At 43.2% G+C, this 20,420-nt stretch overlaps 1 protein-coding gene across 2 annotated transcripts; it reads left to right on the top strand.

Annotated features, from left to right (window-relative positions):
- The first annotated feature begins 258 nt into the window (after positions 1 to 258).
- On the top strand, positions 259 to 19,430 carry rbm18 (RNA binding motif protein 18). 2 transcript variants are annotated; one of them, XM_024381182.2, is made up of 6 exons: positions 259 to 745; positions 1,633 to 1,995; positions 8,241 to 8,367; positions 9,098 to 9,184; positions 13,234 to 13,322; positions 18,030 to 19,430. In XM_024381182.2, the coding sequence occupies exons 2-6, from the start codon at positions 1,640 to 1,642 to the stop codon at positions 18,187 to 18,189; spliced, it is 819 nt and encodes a 272-aa protein (XP_024236950.1). In that variant the 5' UTR covers positions 259 to 745; positions 1,633 to 1,639; the 3' UTR covers positions 18,190 to 19,430. The 2 variants fall into 2 exon arrangements, with proteins under 2 accessions (XP_024236950.1, XP_024236951.1); XM_024381183.2 differs by having other exon boundaries at positions 263 to 745; positions 9,098 to 9,178.
- Positions 19,431 to 20,420: the final 990 nt, after the last annotated feature.

Raw genomic sequence — 20,420 nt, forward strand, 5'->3', positions numbered from 1 at the left:
GCTTATTAAAGACATATTGGATCGATACAAGAGTATATTTGGGATTTGATCTTTACACTGTAACTACTGTATGCATGCACTACTTCGTTGGATTTTAATGTTACTACTTAGCTATATCTTGTAAAAATGTTTTTTTTGCGCAAGGCAGTGAAAAGCGTTGGAGAAAATACCGCGTTCAAAATAACTGTGAACAGAAAATCCCTGACTTCCGACTTTAGTGGGTGACAGCTGGGACCTCGGGGAAAAAACAAACTCCGGCTGGGGAAAATGGTTTTGAACGGCCATCCGATGCTAGTCGGACATAGGAAACTCGGAAATATCCGACTTATTGATTCGTTGAACGCGGCACGTGTATAACTAAAACCAGTTTGCAAGTCGGACATTTCAGAGTTTCTTAGTTCCGACTAAAAGATCACAGACGTCATGATTTGACCTCATTCTTTCACGAATACTCAGTTGTCTTGCAAGCAGCGATAGCTGGAGCCGACGCTTGCGTTATTCCTCATATTCATTCAAATGATATGTTTGGGTGTCATCAATGTGTGTGCTCTTTTTGGCCGAGATTGTGTAGACGTCATTCACAGGCGCCTTTGTTTTTGCTATCTTGCGGCTAGCAGCTAGCTCACCGGAGCTTTGTGTACTAAGCTATTTTATCTCAATTATAGAATTCTATTGACGTTTTGTTGATATAGTAATCTCTAAACGTTGAGCCGTTCACCGTCAGACAAAGTTTCTACCGAACAAGGTAAATGAAACGTTTGATACATACACTTAGTTCTAGCATAATAACTAGCTTACTTCGTTAGCAAAGCTGACACCCGTCCGTGTCGAGGGCTCTTGGCATTGACAAATCCATGTTGCAAAGTCAACAGAAACATAAAACAAACAATTGATATATATATGTGTGTATTTCATCATGGTTTATCTTTAGTCATCTAACTAGATCCATTGCCAATGATAGTTAACTGGATTGCTGTTAACGTAAACTAGCTAGCTAAACCAAATCAAATTGTATTGGTCGCGTACACATCTTTTGCAGATGGTGTAGCGAAATGCTCATGTTCCTAGCTCCAACAGTGCAGTAATACCTACACTACAATACACGCAAATCCCCAAAAGGAAGGAGTTCAGAAATATTAGAACGAGCAATGCATGTCATAGTCTGGGATATAAATATAGGTGCATATCATGGTGTGTATAGACATTATGGACAGTAACGTATATGAATTGAAAAGGTGTACAACAGCAGTTATTTAACATGAGCTGTTACTAGCATTCAGTATGTAAACATTATTAAAGTGACCAGTGTTCAATGACTATGTACATAGGGCAGCAGGGTTGAGTACCAGGTGGTAGCAGGCTAGTAACAGTGACTAAAGTTCAGGGCAGGGTACTGGGCTGAGGCTGGCTAGTGGTGACTATTTAACAGTCTGATGGCTAGTTAATGTTTCTGTCTGAACAGTGAACGCAGTGAAACGTATGATCACAAAAAAATAGGACCTGTGATTAGCTAGCTAGGCTACTTGATGTTTTCATTTTCATAGGGGTTTATCAGTATTTAATCAAGTTGTGGGCCACATTATTTTGACGAAGGGCACACTCCAAAAGCCTATCTCTCTCTTTCTCTCTCAGGAGACCCATGGAGTCGGCAGTGGAGGCGGCGGAGAGTTCCCCCATTGTTACAGAACGCGAGAAACCTATTCGGTCTGCAGTAGAGACAGTGGAGCGTCCTTCTTCTACCATTTCAGAAGGGAAGGAACCCACACCATCAGCCGTGGAGGACCAGGATGTCACCATAGTTTCAGAAAGGAAGAAAACTACACCTTCTACAGTGGAGACGGCAGACGATGATGTCACTATCATTTCAGAAAGCAAGAAACCCACGACAGCACAGCTGGCAGTGGAGACCGTGGAGAATGCCTCTATAATTTCAGAAAGCTCGTCACACGAAGGCCATCGCCTGTGGATCGGGAACATCGATCCTAAAATCACAGAGTGAGTGAATCCTCTTGGTCCATGAACCTCGAGGTAGAATTTGTTCCTAACCACAGCTCTAGGATCAGATCACCCTACTCTCAAATCCTTGCCTTAACCATCAGGTAGATTAAACATGTATTTAACCCTGAACTAGTGGTACGGTAGCCTCGTACAACCAGCCTAATCTCACCAGCTTGCTACACAGATACGAAACATTTAAGTGAGCTTGCGAGATCAGGCTGGTTGTACGAGGCTAGTTGTTAAGGGCAACTTTTACTCTCTCCGCCCCTGACTGGGAGGTGGGGCGCTCGCTCCTCCCTGCCAGGGAGGCAATGCAGCAACAGCCCAGCGGAGCAACCGCCGTGACTGGCCTGTATGATTGATTAGCCGTGTGTCTGTGAGGGCTGGAGAATGAGCAGACAACGTTGGGCGTGTGAAAGAGAGGCACTCGGGCATGGCGACCTGTTCTGCTGAAGGGCTGCCATCATTTCTCACTCACCTGGCGTGTTTACTCTGTCAACCTGTAGCTTGCTTGGCTGCTCTTTTTGCTTCAGAAGAAGGAGTGGGGTGGAGGGCAGCACAAGTTGGGATTGGCTGGTGGGCCCCTGGAAAATGTACAGCTTGCTGGGGCTGGTGTCTAGACAGGCATTTCCTTCCCCTCTACCCTCTGTTTTCCTTTAAATAACCAGGGGTGCATCCCAAATGGCACCCTATTCCCATAGGACTCTGGTCAAAAGTAGTGCACTACATAGGGTATAAGGAAAACAACAAAATATGCCCACAGGCTGGTGATTGGTAAGATGAATTAGTTCACAGGCTCCAAGTGTTTGTTGTAGCAAGACCTACTTCAGGGCCCTCCTCTCTGTAAAGTGACATGCAGGCAGGTAGCACTGTAGAGAGGTCTGTTCTTGTTTTCTGAGTGAGGGTCAGTATTCAGCTACAGGCACTTTGTACTTTTTCTTTTTACAGCGAGCCAAGAGATCAAATAAGTGGGTAATGGAGATGTGAGGTACAAATCTCTGCTGTAATTTCTTAGTTTTTACCGCTAATGTGTAGTCTCTGTCAGAGAGATTGATTGTGGTGTTGAAGAGGAGATGGTAAAAAAAAGTATTGCAATATATAGGGACTAGGGGACCATTTGGGACAAAGACTTAGACTCACTGCTTGCTGCAGCATCAGGAGCCATTGATCACTCATTTCTCTAAGGAGAAGTCCAAACTGGAAGATTCCCCCAGGGCATCTGGCACTACAGTTGCACTCTGAAATCTGGCGGGAAACGTTGTACACTCTTTTAACACGACCACACGGTTTCCACAACTGCTACTAGGCTACTTTCTCTCGTCCCTCTCACGTTCTCTCTGTGTTTTCTCTCTGTCTCTCTCAGCCAAGAATCCTTTATTTTCTCGTTATTTTCCATGCTAATTAATCTACAGGTCTTAATGATGTCAGATCCTCAGCACCATCATCAGTCATGATCTCGAGCCCTCCAGATCTCTGGAAGAATCCAGTCTCGGGACAATGCTGAGCGATTGCTCAATTCCCCGTTTTTTTCCCCCTTCTCTTGGAGAAACTAAAGGAGTGGTAGAAAAGCTGAACTGAAGTTGGGAGATCATCGCCGTTTAGCTTATTGAAAAATGCATAATTCCGGGGTCACAGTCTGGATTCTGTGAATGATTCTTTGAATGATATAGGCTGCATTTCATCTGGGAATGCTTTTGCTACCTTCCCCATATCTCAGGGAGCAGAATCAACACTTTGGCACATTTTGTTTTTGAAGAGGCAGCTGAGCTCTTATAGCAGCAGATGTGATATCTTACGTAACATGTTGTGCACCAGTCTCCGTCTCAGGCAAAGGCTGTCGTTAGACAAACACCAGCCTGACTGTGTTTCAGGAGTCTGTCTTTAGCTAAGGAGACAGTCATCAGGTGAGAGGGACAACACCCCAACCCACCTGCTCGACCCGCCTGCCCAGGCACATCTCCCACACACACACACACCACACTCATGGCTAGAGTTGGCACAATTACCGTATAACTGTGTAACTGACAATTATGGATGAAGACCGTCATGAAAATAAGATAACCGTTAAAATAAGAAATGTGGACAAAACAGCTGACCGAAGAAGGAATTGGCTGGGCATTTGTGCGGTTGAGTCCGTTTCTGCTGTAACGGATTCTACAGTAACATGGACTTAACAACGTGAGGAAATTTTGTGGCTCCTTGCTGAGACGAGCAAGGTGTTGTAACATACACATTTTCTGTTTCAGTGGTTCCCAAACTTTTTATAGTCCCGTACCCCTTCGAACATTCAACCTCCAGCTGCGTACCCCCTCTAGCACCAGGGTCAGCGTACTCTCAAATGTTCATTTTTGCCATCATTGTAAGCCTGCCACACACACACATAACAACATTTTTATTAAACATAATGAGTGTGAGTTTTTGTCACTACCCGGCTCTTCTAGGACCAGGTTGGGCTGCTTCACCGCATGGTTATTTAACAGATGTCCAGCTTGGCTCGGGTTCATGCTTTCACAGAAGAACCCCCTCGAGCAAGGAGATCACTCCTCCCCTCACCAACCATTAGCTGCCCTCCTCAACCTCCTGCCGGCCAGCACGTTTTACAACCCCCAGGAGAAGTGCATTGTGGTCTGTTAAAGGCCAGACGTGGTCCCGTCCCCTCCTGTGGTCCTTCCCGGTGTATCAGCCCACTATCAATTCCTCAATCTGTACCAGAAGCATGTCGCAGGAAGACGCTCCATTCCAGCCTGCAGAGGGTGGAGTCTGGGAAAGTGAGAAATTCTGCTTGTCGAAGAAAGCTCCTGGGAGGCCAAGGAAAGACATTAATACATCCAGTCCATGGGTGTATCCACAATAAGATCCTATACCCTATGTAGTCCACTAATTTTGACCAGGCCCCATAGGGCTTTGGTCAAAAGTGGTGCACTATATAGGGAATAGGGTGCCATTTGTGACGTAACCCGGGATCCCTAGTACTCCCCCAACTCCTGCTCCTAGGCTACATACCTTTCCCTGATTTAAAAATAACTGTGCTGGACAAATGTATGAAAGCAACAAGCCTCTCTGTTAGGCTACTTGTACACAACACAATTCCCAGGCAGTCACTCCGGGAGAAAAAAAAAAAAAGGCTCACCCATGTTTTTGTTTATTTATTTACGTAACATAGGCTATCAAAGGACATTGTAATTGTTTTACATTGTGAAATAATGTAGATATGTCTTTAAACTTAGTGATTAGACTTCCATAGGAAACATTTTGTGTTGTATCTGACCTAAGCTTGAGATCAATAAATACCGGTTAGACCTAGGCTATTGCCTGACCTGAGACTCTATTGCATTATGTGGAATTCAACGTCAGCCAATGTAGCTGAATGTCATGCTTTCAACATACCTGTGATGACTATGACACAACCACTACCTGTTTTATAAATCCATAAGAGATCATGAATATAGCCAAAAGTTTGGACACACCCACTCATTCAAGGTTTTTGTTTATTTTTTACTATTTTCTACATTGTAGAATAATAGTGAAGACATCAAAACACGTATGGAATCATGTAGTAACCAAAAAAGTGTTAAACAAATTAAAATATGTGAGATTCTTCAAAGTAGCCACCCTTTGCCCTGATGACCGCTATGCACACTCTTGGCATTCTCTCAACCAGGCTTCACCTGGAATGCTTTTCCAGCAGTCTTGAATGAGTTCCCACATGCTGGGCACTTATTGGCTGCTTTTCCTTCACTTTGCGATCCAACTCATCCCAAACTATCTCAATTGGGTTGAGGTCGGGTGATTGTGGAGGCCAGGTCATCTGATGCAGCACTCCATCACTCTCCTTCTTGGTCAAATAGCCCTTCTACAGCCTGGAGGTGTGTTGGTCATTGTTCTGTTGAAAAACAAATGATAGTCCCACTAAGCGCAAACCAGATGGGATGGTGTATCGCTGTGGTAGCCATGCTGGTTAAGTGTGCCTTGAATTCTAAATAAATCAGACTGTCACCAGCAAAGCACCATCACACCACCTCCTCCATGCTTCACGGTGGGAACCACACATGCGAAGATCATCTGTTCACCTTCTTTCGATCTCACGAAGACGCAGCGGTTGGACTCATCAAAACAAAGGACAGATCTCCATCGATCTAATGTCCATTGCTCATGTTTCTTGGCCCAAGCAAGTCTCTTCTTCTTATTGGTGTCCTTTAGTAGTTGTTTCTTTGCAACAAATCGACCATGAAGGCCTAATTCTCCTCTGAACAGTTGATGTTGAGATTTGTCTGTTACTTCAATTCTGTGAAGCATTTATTTGGGATGCAATTTCTGAGGCTGGTAACTCCAATGAACTTATCCTCTGCAGCAGAGGTAACTCTGGGTCTTCCTTTCCTATGGTGGTCTTCATGAGAGCCAGTTTCATCATAGCGCTTGATGGTTTTTGCGACTGCATGTGAAGAAACTTTCAAATGTTCTGCATTGTCTGACCTTCATGTCTTAATGATGGACTGTCATTTCTCTTCGCTTATTTGTGCTGTTCTTGCCATAATATGGACGTGGTATTTTTCCAAATAGGGCTATCTTCTGTATACCTCCCCTACGTTGTCACAACACAACTGATTGGCTCAAGCGCATTAAGAAGGAAAGAAATTCCTCAAATTAACTTTGAACAAGGCACACCTGTCAATTGAAATGCATTCCAGGTGACTACCTCATGAAACTGGTTGAGAAAATGCCAAGAGGGTGCAAAGCTGTCATAAAGGCCAAGGGTGGCTACCTTAAGAATCTCAAATATATTTTGATTCAACACTTTTTTTGGGGGGTTACTACATGATTCCATATGTGTTATTTCATAGTTTTGATGTCTTCACTATTAAAAAAGAAGAACCCTTAAATGAGTAGGTGTGTCCTACCTTTTGACTGGTACTGTATATTGTGACTCTATGACTAGGTAGCCTTTCTTTTCATCTGTTCATGCCCAGTCTACACTGTTGATGTTCTTCTGATAACGCCCTGAAGTTTTAGCATGCAGCATAGGCTTTTGGCGTGCACGGACAGTGATATTTGGCTCGGACAATAGAGAGAATGCACTCTCCTACGCACAGACTGCATGCTAGGCTGCCCACCAATACAGGCCGTCGACATGGACATATGAAATTGTCTGCTTCTTGTTCAGACTGCTTCTCATTACAGCTTGGACTAAATATATCTCCTTACTGTTGTCCCAACTTCTCACTCTGATATTACAGTAGATGGCGTGTGTGAGAACTCTCGTGATCCCTTCTACTTGAAATACACAGTGTGTAGAATGAGTGTAGGCTTGAATCTTATCCCAAAATGTTGAGTCTTGTGTCAGGGGGTATAACCTCAAGTTCCCTCTAAATCACTGGTACAGCTGTTGGCCACGGTCATGACAAATGAATCTATTGATTGGTACAAGGCCGGGCCAGTACAGTATGTACTGCTGTAAGGGACTCTTCATAGTTTAGCACTTGATAACAGGGCAATGAGGCTACAGTCGAGACCACCTCAAGGGTCAGACGGTCAAGCAATTATTATTATTATTATTTTTTAATGGATCCTGGATGTTAGTGACAATGAATCCCACTGCTAATAACCTTCTGAATGGAAGGTGGACGCGTTCAATTTCCCTCGACTATTGTAGGCTAACAGGCCGAGGCAGTTACGGCAGTTAACCGCACGCAGCCGTGCGCTGTACAGTAGTGAATGTTGTTCTTGAAATCAGGCTTCCTCTTTTTTCTCTCTCATTGTCCTGCCACTGTATCCTCTGTATTGTGTGGAGGAAAGATTTACTGCGGCTCTAAAGGTGTAAGAGACCGGTCATTCTAATCAGGGGCAGGTGACAGGGAAGGCAAATATAGTCATGGTGTTTTATGAATAGGTTGGACTGTCTGTGACAAAGGAATGTCAGCTAATTTCTGTTATGAGTCATCTTAGTTGATGGTGGAAGTCTGGCGTTGAATGACCTGCCTGTATTGAAAGAGACATTTTTAGTCATTTATTTTGTTTCAACCTATTCTACAGTAATTCAATTTAGTCCTTTATATTAATCATAATGTGTTTTGGAGATTACGCATGACCACTTAATGTTATTTCAAAGTAATACATGACTGGATTTATCCAAGCAAATCAAATGCAAAAACAACAAATACATTTGATTTTTACTTTGTCACAGCAGATGAAAAGCGCTAGAGTGAGTCTCAGTATAAATGTGTGTGTGTGTGTTTCCTCTGCAGGTATCACCTGGTGAAGCTTCTGGAGAAGTTTGGGAAGGTGAAACAGTTTGACTTCCTGTTCCACAAGTCTGGACCGTTGGAGGGCCAGCCCCGGGGATACTGCTTCGTTAACTTCCACACCAAAGAGGTACGACGCCACACCATCCATTTCACATCTTTCAATTCCAAGAAAAGATAAGTCTCTACCTCCATATGAATTTACATTGGAGTCATTTAGCAGACGCTCTTATCCAGAGCGACGTAATAGTGCATTCATCTGAAGACCGCTAGTCGAGACAACCACATTTCACACTTGTTGTGAAGTGAATGTTTCCTAAATGAAGTCGTTGTCAAGCTTATTGGGAGAGATAAGTGCGTTGTATAAATATTAACTCACTAAAGTGAAAAGTTGGGGCAAGTCAAAAGCTATACACGGCATAGACAAAAGATACAGTATAGCCATCCGTTTCCCCATCTCTCCTCGTGAAGATACTGCTTCAAACTTTACAGGGCTCTTCAGGGCTCCACCAAAGCTAAGATAAAGATCTCTTATTCACTGTGAGTGTCTCGGGTGTGATGGGAGGCTGTCCCTGGGGTGTTATTCAGAGGAAGTGTGTATTTATTAGCCTCATGCACGCAAACACACACACACACACACACACACACACCACTAGAGCCCCACAGACTGGCTGATCCATCAGTCATTACTGTCTCTGTTATCACTTTATGATAGAGAATAATGACATATTGATTTGTGTAAGAGCTCTTGGATAAGTGTCTGCTAAATGACTACAATGTAATGATACTGGCCTGGTTTTTCATGGTGAAATGTGTTTATATTTTTATGAGGATCAAACCCCTTTTTTCCCCATCTCCAGGAGGCTGAGAGGGCGATCCATTGTCTGAATGGGAAGCTGGCCCTGTCCAAGAAGCTGGTGGTGCGCTGGGCACACGCACAGGTAAAGGTAAATGTCACCCGGTTAAACCTCTCGCCTTTACTACACACACACACACAGCATGGCCTGTGATTCATTGTGTGTCCCTCTCTTAGGGCAAAAAGGCCTAAATCAGGTTCTGAAGTTGTGTGGACTTAAGCCTAAGCGTCCTGCGTGCAGCAGTGTGTTTGCCTGTGGTCTGGTCAGTGGTGTGTGTGTGTGTGTGTGTGTGTGTGTGAGTGTTGTTGGGTACAACAAAATGGCCACAAATGGACTTGGTAGGAGTGTAGAACAGTAGCAGAAAGGCAGGCGTGTAGGACTGGAGAGGACAGTGCTCCAGACAGTCCCTCTAGGCGGGGGGGGATCTCTTAGACTCCAGCAACCCTGGTCTGTCCCTAACAATAGGCAGCTGCCTGTATGGACTAAGGAAATCCTGTATGGGCCGAATCACGCCCCTCCTGTACACCCCCTGTCCCCCACTCTCCCCTGAGGGGAATGAGACACCAGGTTCAGGTCAAGGTTAACAGTGCAGCCCTCCTTTGACAATAACAAGCAACGCACAACTAGTTCCAGACCCCCACCATGACATGCTCCCCACACACAAGACAGATCAAGAATAACACATCCCATTTCATTTGGCACAGGCTTCGTAAACCCATAGGTGTAGACTAACCGACTTACTTCCCAACATGCAGAAAGGAAGAGAGAGTACACAACGAGTAACGATAACTTGGCTATATGTACTATATTCACAATGACGGCCTACCAAAAGGCAAAAGACCTCCTGCGGGGACGGGGGCTGGGATTAAAAAATAAAATTATTAACATATAAATATAGGACAAAACACACATCACGGCGAGAGACAACACTACATAAAGAGAGACCTAAGACGACAACATAGCAAGTCAACAACACATAACAACACAGCATGGTAGCAACACAACATGGTACAAACATTATTTGGCATAGACAACAGCACAAAGGGCAAGAAGGTAGAGAACAATACATCACGCGAAGCAGACACAACTGTCAGTAAATGTGTCCATGATTGAGTCTTTGAATGAAGAGATGGAGATAAAACTCTCCAGTTTGAGTGTTTGTTGCAGCTCGTTCCAGTCGCTAGCTGCAGCGAACTGAAAAGACGAGCGACCCAGCGATGTGTGTGTTTTGAGGACCTTTAACAGTGTGACTGGCAGAACGGGTGTTGTATGTGGAGGATGAGGGCTGCAGTAGATATCTCAGATAGGGGGGAGTGAGGCCTAAGAGTGTTTTTATAAATAAGCATCAACCAGTGGGTCATGTGACGGGTATACAGAGATGACCGGTTTACAGAGGAGTATAGAGTGCAGTGATGTGTCCTATAAGGAGCATTGGTGGCAAATCTGATGGCCGAATGGTAAAGAACATCTAGCCGCTCATGAGCACCCTTACCTGCCGATCTATAAATTATGTGTCCGTGATCTAGCATGGGTAGAATGGTCATCTAAATCAGGGTTAGTTTGGCAGCTGGGGTGACGATAGAGGAAAAGTCTAGATTTAACTTTCGCCTGCAGCTTTGATATGTGCTGAGAGAAGGACAGTGTACTGTCTAGCCATACTCCCAAGTACTTGTATGAGGTGACTACCTCAAGCTCTAAACCCTCAGAGGTAGTAATCACACCTGTGGGGAGAGGGGCATTCTTCTTACCAAATCACATGACCTTTGTTTAGGGGGTGTTCAGAACAAGGATAAGGGTGGAGACAGCTTGTTGGACACTAAGAAAGTACTTGTATGAGGTGACTACCTCAAGCTCTAAACCCTCAGAGGTAGTGATCACACCTGTGGGGAGAGGAGCGTTCTTCTTACCAAACCACATGACCTTTGTTTAGGGGGTGTTCAGAACAAGGATAAGGGTGGAGACAGCTTGTTGGACACTAAGAAAGGGAATAAAGTGACGAGGCAACAGGATAGACAAACAGCAACAGCTGCGCACGTGATGAGTCAAACGAGGTAGTGCATAAAGGGTCAATACACAGATAGTCCGGGCTATCGGTTAACTATTTAACTAACTATTTAGCAGTCTTATGGCTTGGGGGGTAGAAGCTGTTTAGGGTCCTGTTGGTTCCAGTGCATCGGCACAGCTTGCCGTGCGGTAGCAGAGAGAACAGTTTATGTCTTGGGCGGCTGGAGTCTTTGATGATATCTAGGACCTTCCACTGACTGGTGTAGAGGTCCGGGATGGCTGGGAGCTCGGCCCCAGTGGCGTACTGGGCCGTCCGCACGTGTGTGCGTCTGGTCTATTCCCACATCCCATGTCTGACTCACTGAGCCATTCTGTATCGAGTGACATCAATGCCAATAGAATTCAATCATTTTGATTCCATTTTGATTCCATTTTGATTCCATTTTGATTCCATTTTTTATATGATTCTTAAGTAAACGGTCACATCCGTGCTGTTCCATTTGCATGTTTCATTTTCCTTGTAATTGTCATGTTCTGTAGAGTATAAAGTCACCATGGCTTAACTGAGGGGATGGACAGGCCGACTGTCTGGAGATCTTCAGCTTTGTCATCAGACATGCGTCAACCACTGGACGGATGTCCCCCCCCAGAAACGTTGAGAGTTGGTCACCTCTGAGCCTGTCCTTTTTGAACCTGTGAACTTAAAGATAATGGAGGGAAGAGGCACTGATCTAAGAAGAGAAATACGGGTCTCGCGTGCAGTAAATAGACCCGTGGTGCTGGCCTATCCGGAACATATAGGATGCATTCTTATAGAATGACTTGTAAAAATGGAGGGAAGGGAGTATTTGAGGGTCATTGTTTGACGCCTAATCATGGTCCTAAATGAATGACCTCAGCATCTATTATGACTAGTGGGTTGTTAAGTACTCTGGCGTGAGAAAGCAAGGGCCCGTTTGTTTGCTTTCATTGTCATACTTATTTCCATGTTGCGTTGAGGAATAGCCATTTTCATGACTGATATGTGGTTGTCTCACCTAGCTATCTTAAAGGGACGCTTTGGGATGAGGCCCTTTCTCCACTTCCCCAGAGTCCAATGAACTCATGGATACCATTTTTATCTCTGCGCCCAGCCTGAAGGAAGTTGGAGGTAGTTCAGCGAGCCAATGCTAACTAGCATTAGCGCAATGCCTGGAAGTCTATGGTATCGACTAGCATCCTGGCAGTTGCCATGGACTTCCAGTCGTTGCTCTGACGCCAGTTAGAAATTGCGCTAAACGCTAGTTAGCAACTTCCTTCAGACTGCACACAGAGACATAGAAATGCCACGAGTTACTCTGAGTCTGGAGAGGTAGATAAAGGGCTCCATCGCCAACCTCCTGAAGTATCCCTTTGGGATGGATACGCCAACTGTAAGTCTCTCGGGATAAGAGCGTCTGCTAATTGACTAATGTAAAAATAAATGTCATTCATCCATTCATATTGGTTCAGAAAGCGACACTATGCTTTTTGAAACCATGGTGATCATGGCACTTATTAAAAATGCATCCTATTGATCCTAACTGATTACTAGACCTGGTAAGTCTAGTCTTTCCTTGTATGTTGATGCGTTTTTTTTCGTTCTTCTCTCTACAGGTTCACATTGCATCACTCACGTTGGGGAAGTTGTGAGGGGCGGTTTTGAGAGGAATGAATGCACAGTTATATTGCTGTGCCGTTCACCTTCCCCCACAATGCCTCAGAAAAGGGCATCACAATGCCAGTGAGGGGATTTGACCAAAAGCAGCAGCAGCAGACCAACGGGGTGACCTGGTCCCTCCCTGGTCTATGGTGCAACCGTAATCTAAACGGGCTCCGCTCTGGTTACCTGGTCCAACCATGACCGTACCGTAAGCTAGCTGGGCCCCAAAGCTCTGCTCCATCTGTGGTTACCAGCTCACGTTCTGCTCAGCAGCCAGCCATGTGGGAGGAAGTTGCAGTTCATTCTCTAGAAACTCTCCTTATACCTCATCATGCCCTATGTTACTTTACTTGCATGTCTCACAGATGTTCTTCTCCTTGCTTTTGTTTTTGTATCTCTGTTTGTTTGTCTGCGTCTCTCTATCTCTCTCTTTGTCTCTCTCTCTCTCTTTCAGAGGTTTGAGGGTTTCAGAGGGGATAAGAATGGTCCTGCCAGCCTGGAGCCGTCCTGCAGCGCAGAACTAGACTTACCAACCAATCTCAGGTTGGTCCAATCTGTCTCTCTGCCCCTCCTTCCTCTCTGACTCTCCCTTCATACTTCACTCACTCTCCCTCTCTGACTCTCCCTTCATACTTCACTCACTCACCCTCCCTCCCTCCATCCACTATTTTAGACACCTATGAATTACAGTATGATATACCAGATTAGGGTGTATGTTAGACTCATGATCAACACCTAAAAGTCTTAACTTAAATGGATTTAAAAGCTGGAATCCTACATGGTGAAACTGCCACGTCAATTTGCGATATTATAACAACAAAGAAGAGACTGCCGACTACGGACACTGTTTTTTCCCATCGGCCATAATTGCGCGTGCGATAGAACAGCAGAACATGTACTGCAATGTATTTCGCAATGTTACGCGAGACGCTGCTCGCCTTCGCTCCGTCAATAAAAAACAAGATGATTCAAATTTGATTTGATCACATGCGCCGAATGCAACCCGGTGCAGACCTTTAGCATGAACTGCTTACTTACAAGCTGCTTGCTTGTTTCTGGAACGATGCAGTTCACGAGATAACGTTCAGAAGATATTTATAGAGAAAGTTTCAAAGTTTAATCACCACGCGCACAAGTTGTTAGCAACAGTACAGTGAATTTCTTACCGAGAGCTCTTTCCCAACAATATGGTGTATTCCCTCATCAATCTACACACAATAACCGATATTGACAAAGCAAAAACAGGTTTTGACATTTTATTTATTTTCATTTGTAATACATTTGCTATCACATTTACATAAGTATTCTGACCCTTGACTCTTGTACTTTGTTGAAGCACCTTTGGCAGCGATTACAGCATTGAGTCTTCTTGGGTATGACCCTACAAGCTTGGCATACCTGTATTTGGGGAGTTTCTCATTCTTCTCTGCAGATCCTCTCAAGCTCTGTCAGGTTGGATGGGGAGCGTCGCTGCGAAGCTATTTTCAGGTCTCTCCAGAGATGTTCAATCGGGTTCAAGACTGGGTTCTGGCGGGCCACTCAAGGACATTGAGGCTTGTCCCGAAGCCACTCCTGCGTTGTCTTGGTCCTGAGCGCTCTGGAGCAGGTTTGGCCCCAGTCTGAGGTCCTGAGCGCTCTGGAGCAGGTTTGGCCCCAGTCTGAGGTCCTGAGCGCTCTGGAGCAGGTTTGGCCCCAGTCTGAGGTCCTGAGTGCTCTGGAGCAGGTTTTCATCAAGGATCTCTCTGCACTTTGTCCCGTTCATCTTTCCCTCAATCCTGACTAGTCTACCGGTCCCTGCTACTAAAAAACATTCCCACACATGATGCTGCCACCACCATGCTTCATCTTAGTTTCTGGTTTCTTCCAGACGTGACGCTTGGCATTCAGGCCAAAGAGTTCAATCTTTGTTTCATCAGACCAAAGAATCTTGTTTTTCATGGTCTGAGAGTCCTTTAGCAAACACTGGGCTGTCAGAAACTGTCAGTGCGACCATCGGGTTCTTGGTCAGCTCCCTGACCAAGGCCACCCAATTGCTCACTTTGGCCAGGCGGCTAGGTGTCTGTGGTGTCTTGTTGGTTCCAAACTTCTTCCATTTAAGAATTATGGAGGCCACTTTAAAATAAAATGTTTTATACATTTGCAAAAATCAACTGTTTTCACTTTATCATTATGGGGTATTGTGTGTAGAATGATGAGGGGCATTTTTTATTTAATCAATTTTAGAATAAGGCTGTAACATAACAAAATGTGGGGAAAATAAAATGTATGTGTAGCCCATGAGTAAGCTCTGGCCACCTGGTAAACATGTTATACTAAAAATGTTTAAAGTGATATAATGGTGGATTACTCAGATTCTGTAATATATTATTTTATTCAGATACTTTGCTGAGGGAGCCTAATTACCCTATAACTCATCAGCCAAGTTTGCCTCTCCACTGTTGCCATTTTAGTTTTGTTTTCAACTGGTGTAGCTGAAATACGGGGTGCAGCAGTCTACGGCACTGCATCTCAGTGCTAGAGGCGTCACTACAGACCCTGGTTTGATTCTAGGCTGGATCACAACCGGCCGTGATTGGGAGTCGCATAGGGCGACGCACAATAGGCCCAGCGCCATCCAGGTTAGGGTTTGGCCGGGGTAGGCCGTCATTGTAAATAAGAATTTGTTCTTAGCTGACTTGCCTAGTTAAATTAAGATTTTAAAAAAAAAATGAGGGGGTGTCCACATACTTTTGTGTGTGTATATATAGTGTAGATAATAATAGAAAATAGAATAAAACCCCACAGGAACTACGATGTGAGTTAAAGAAACACGAGAATGCCAGTATATACAAGTCAGTGTCAGTACCGTATTCAGAGTGCAGGAGTGGTTGAGGTGGGTTTATACATAAAAACGTGGAAAGTAGCATTTATAAAAACAAATGGCCTCTTGAGCTCAAAGGCAACACTTTTTTATTTTATTGATGAAACAACCATGCCTAAGATGGACTTTAAAAGAGAACTTTGCTATTTTACAACAAAATCTCAATTGTTGATGTAAATGGCATGTTATAGAAGGTTCCAGACATTTTCTTTTTGCGGTTTCACTTATTGTTTTAGAAACGAACCCCAACCAGCGATTCACTTCGTCGTCCTTGTTGTGTAGTACGGGGGTTTTGGAAAAACATGAACAAATGCTCTAAAACACCCAAATGCATACTTTTAGAAATGCTGTCATTATAGTCATGCAGGTCTTTTTTAGATGTTGTACACATGAAATTGTCATTACAAACTTTATCCGCAACATTGAATTCCATTTTCTGCGACTTGAAGCTGTTACCTTTGTCCAGCTGTTCAATTGTCTGTTCAATTGTCATTTCATGTGGTCTACATCTAAAGACCACCACTGTACTGAGACAGGGTTAGTTTGGCACTCTGTAATTCAAGTACTAGAACATCTTGAAAATAAGAATTTTCTCATGTTAGTACTTCAAAAATGATAAAATATGTTAATATGAAAAATGTATTGGTCTTACAAATTAATTTCCAGGCAGACTACAGAGTTTTATTTCCTCATGTGTTTTACGCTCTGGTTGCCAGGCAACCTCAGATATTCCACCCACGCTGCCACTCAGCCAGGCAGGTACAGAACTGACTGATCAAGCACCACCAAACGTCACATCGATAGCTAAAATGTCAGTCAAATGTAGATTAAATCCTGCCTGGCAAGATATTGACGTTTATGAAGGGGTTTTGCCAGACCCAACCAGGGATGTAGTAGAGGGTAAACGCCATTTACGCACCTTTTTATTTTGTTAATTATAGTTTATGCACTTATCAGTGCATTCCCTGCTTTGATCAATTCTCAGAAGCCTTCTTGATCTGCGTTCTAATTGCAAATTATTAATGTATGCTTGTTATGTTCGCCTGCTCCCCCTGGATTTGCCTTGTTAGCAGCATATTCATTCACCTCTCCGTCCTACGGGAAACTCGGCTGTGTCAACAGACATCCCCCAAACAAAAACCTCCCTGACTCGGAAGAACGAGTGGACATCTGGTAAATAGTCGCTGATATTTCAGTCAGATGTCTTGCTAGCTTATGTAGCTCAAGGGCTCTGGTTGATAATCTGGTAGCTAGCTATGGCTAGAAGGATGAAGTTAGAAGCTAACGTTGAATGGAGGCTGCAAGGAAGGACGCAAAGGAGATACACAGAGAGAGGACGCATTGAAGCAAGTAAGGAGAGAGGTTAGTATTACAGTGGTTCCCAAACTTGGGGTCGGGGACCCATGTGGGGTTCTTTAAAATGTTAAATAGGGTCCCCTGAGAGAACCTTATCAAACACATGAATAACTTGTTTCTCTTCAAATGGGTATAGAATATAACATTTGAGAGTAAACTAGGGGCCTTTTACACTGTTAGAATTCACTTTTATGTCAATGTGTTGGGACAGCCTGCGGGACCTAAGATTTTGTGAAATATAAAGACCATTTAAATATAAAGACAATGTAATACTATCAGGTACATTGAACTAAAATATTAACGCAACATGCCACAATTTCAAAGATTTTACTGAGTTATAGTTCATATAAGAAAATCAGTCAATCAGTACTGACTTACCACTCATGTATGTATGTAATACAGAAGTAGTGAAACGTAATATTGAGTAAACCTTGTAAGGAAGGTAGTGATGATTAGTCAATTCTATTGTTTTTATCTGGTTGTGGCAGTATACTGCCATCTGGTGGTGACTAGAAACAATTGCATAATAGGAACTATTATCCTATGGTCCTTGAAATAAATATTTGTGCATGAAAATGTACTTCAAAGTCCTTGAATTTGACTTGTCACTGTCTGTACGAACCTTGCTGAGAGCATTTCTAAAAGGACATATTTGGTAAGGTAAGTTTCTCAAAAACAAGTGAAAATTGCACAACCAAAGTGTCTGGACCCTTCTATAACATGCCATTTACATCAGAAAATGAGATTTGTTTGTAAAAAAGTTCAATTCTACTTGAAGGGAGAGTCCTCAGGAAAGTGCATTTAATTGAATTTACCATAAACTTCCATAACACAAACTCACCAACCATAGACCAGTCAGTGTGGAGGAAGAGAAGGAAGAGTTTCCTTTATTCCTGCTGCACCCCCCCGCGCTCTCCCTCGTTTACTTCCCCACGCAGTCACTCACTCTATAGCTCTCTCGCAGTCACACACTCTCCCTCTCTTGCTCTCTCCGACCCACTCACTCTCTCTTCTTCTCCCTCCCCCATACAAAGTACGAGTGCGAAGATTCGTGCGATCGAGGCCAAGCTTCAGATGATGGAGGAGAACCCAGACGAGGAGTACCAGGGCCCCTCAGCCTACATGTACAACAAGCCTCCGGAGAAGAAACGCCAACAGCCTTACAGCAGACCCTTCCGCAAGTTCAGGAGATGACACACAGGGGACCGAACATCCAACACCTAGGCTTGCAAAATTCCCCCGGTAACTTTCCCCAAACTCCCAGGTTTTCCAGAATTCCTTGTTTGAAGATTCCCCGTGTTGGAAGATTCCCAATATCAGAAGGGAATAAGCAGGACATCTGGAATCCTCCAACCAGGATTTCTGGAAAACTTGGGAATTTTGACAAAGTTACTGGAATTTTGCAACCCTACCAATACCTGACTGGCTCAGTGACTTCCTCTACAGCGGTCTCCTGTAATACATTAACAGATTCCAAGACAATTGAAGTGCTAATTAATGTTACCATGATGCGAACGTATATATGGAATATGCTCAGATTGTTAAATTATTATTACACTGTAGTGTTGTGGGAGTTGCCTGATGCCAATCTGTTTGTGCTATTATCCCAACTTCTTGTCACTCATTGACAATGACTGCAATGAAGTTGGCAAGAGCACAAAAAGATCTGGGACCAGGCTATAGTGGGAGTCAGGCCACCAAACTGTATGACTTCAGGTTTGGACAGATGGCAACAAGCCATTACATTTTTTTCCTATTGTGTGTTTACTTGGAAGAGGAATTATAATTTTTTTGTCAAGGAAGGTTTTGTTTTTTTGTAATCTACTTTTCTACAACTTCAGCCAAAACTATTTTCAATGGCTATATGTATTGTATGATGTGTAGAATATCACACCTTCCATTTATCTTACTATTGTTTTTCTGTTTGTATTTTTTCAAATACACTGTTATTGTAATGCTTCATTTCTGTCTTTGCGTTCAGTGTTGGGAGTTTGACATTAATACCCTTCATAATTCCAATTTGACCTGATGTAGTTAATACCGTATAATACGTTTCCCACATGCGTTACTTGTTATCATTAGCTACAGACCGATAATGTCGGTCTGGAACAAAAAAGAAGGCAAGGCATAAAATCATGTATTTTAAAACTGAGTGGTTGTCACCATTCTGTGTTTCTTGTGATCAAACAAGGTTACGCTAAATGTATTTTATTCATAACACGTGGCTATGTTTGAGTGTGATTTGAGGGTCATCATAAGTGAAGAATGTTGAGCAACTGTGGGCAATATAACTATTTTTATTTATGCTATGACACCCAGTAAACTACATTGCAACTCAACTCGTAGATTACATTGTTCAATCATAAAATTGTCTTTGAAAACAAATAATATTTGTATTTTTTTATTTCAATGTAAATATACCGCCCTATATTGTTGTCTACGTGTTGTTTTTGAAGCTTTTACATGGCTATTTTAGGTATCCCATCATTTGTAGATCTGCCAAATGTTTAGAAGAATCTGGTTCAACTAGAGCAGGAGATTCCCATATCTATTTACCACTCCTCATCGATGTTGTGCACCGTATATCATCGCTATCTTCAATGAGGTTTATATAATACCAGTCCTCATAGTCTGACTAATAAAAAAACACTGGCTTGATATCACATTGGGCTTCCTCACCCCGCTCCCATTAAGTGTGTTGCAAACATCTGAAATGTGGGCGTCCGATTGATGCCCACATGAGTGGTGCATGGTTACTCTGCCTGCAACCTGAATGGTAAGAAAATTAGTAGGCCTACCTCAGAATATTTGACCTTTTGCACCATTTTTCAATATGATTTATTTAGCAATGTTCCTGTGAATTGAACATGTTTTTACAGTGACAGAGCTAACGCCTGATATGATTGAAACAGCTTCCGGGAAATCACAAACTCTTGGTATCATTCAACATGGTTATCATTTTGAAGGGGAGATCCGCGCGTCTTCAGTTATGTCTGCAACCGTGACGTATTTACTGCCAAAGTTCCAGTTACTCGCGCGGGTCTCAAGATAGTAGTCTGTATATTGGAAATCATGATTATCCATCGTTTCAATCATTAATAAATGAATTACTGCTAGTTTGTATTTTTTGATGCTGTGATAGAAAGGCCTATGCGTTTTTAGGATGATCATCATGAGTCAATGAGACAAGCATATTGTCTTCAAGGTCCTAGAAAGACCAAATTTGGGGTGAGAATGAGATATCATGTTAATTTTGTGTCAAATTTTCCATAGATCCTCTTGCAGAATCACACTTTTCCGTTTAGATTTTAATCCGTCAGTAATCGGATATAAGAAACAATCCCTAATATTAATATTTATTATAATAGTCAAGGTATCAAATAATAATAATACATTGACATTGGAGGCCTAATAATAAATTGGAC

Source organism: Oncorhynchus tshawytscha, linkage group LG20, assembly GCF_018296145.1.
Source record: "Oncorhynchus tshawytscha isolate Ot180627B linkage group LG20, Otsh_v2.0, whole genome shotgun sequence".
NCBI lineage: Eukaryota > Metazoa > Chordata > Actinopteri > Salmoniformes > Salmonidae > Oncorhynchus > Oncorhynchus tshawytscha.

Coding starts and splice junctions, on each gene's coding strand:
- rbm18 (XM_024381182.2), top strand. CDS start 1,640: ATGGAGTCGGCAGTGGAGGCGGCGGAGAGTTCCCCCATTGTTACAGAA. Junction 1,996..8,240: donor ATCGATCCTAAAATCACAGA/GTGAGTGAATCC, acceptor TTTCCTCTGCAG/GTATCACCTGGTGAAGCTTC. Junction 9,185..13,233: donor GGGCACACGCACAGGTAAAG/GTAAATGTCACC, acceptor TCTCTCTTTCAG/AGGTTTGAGGGTTTCAGAGG.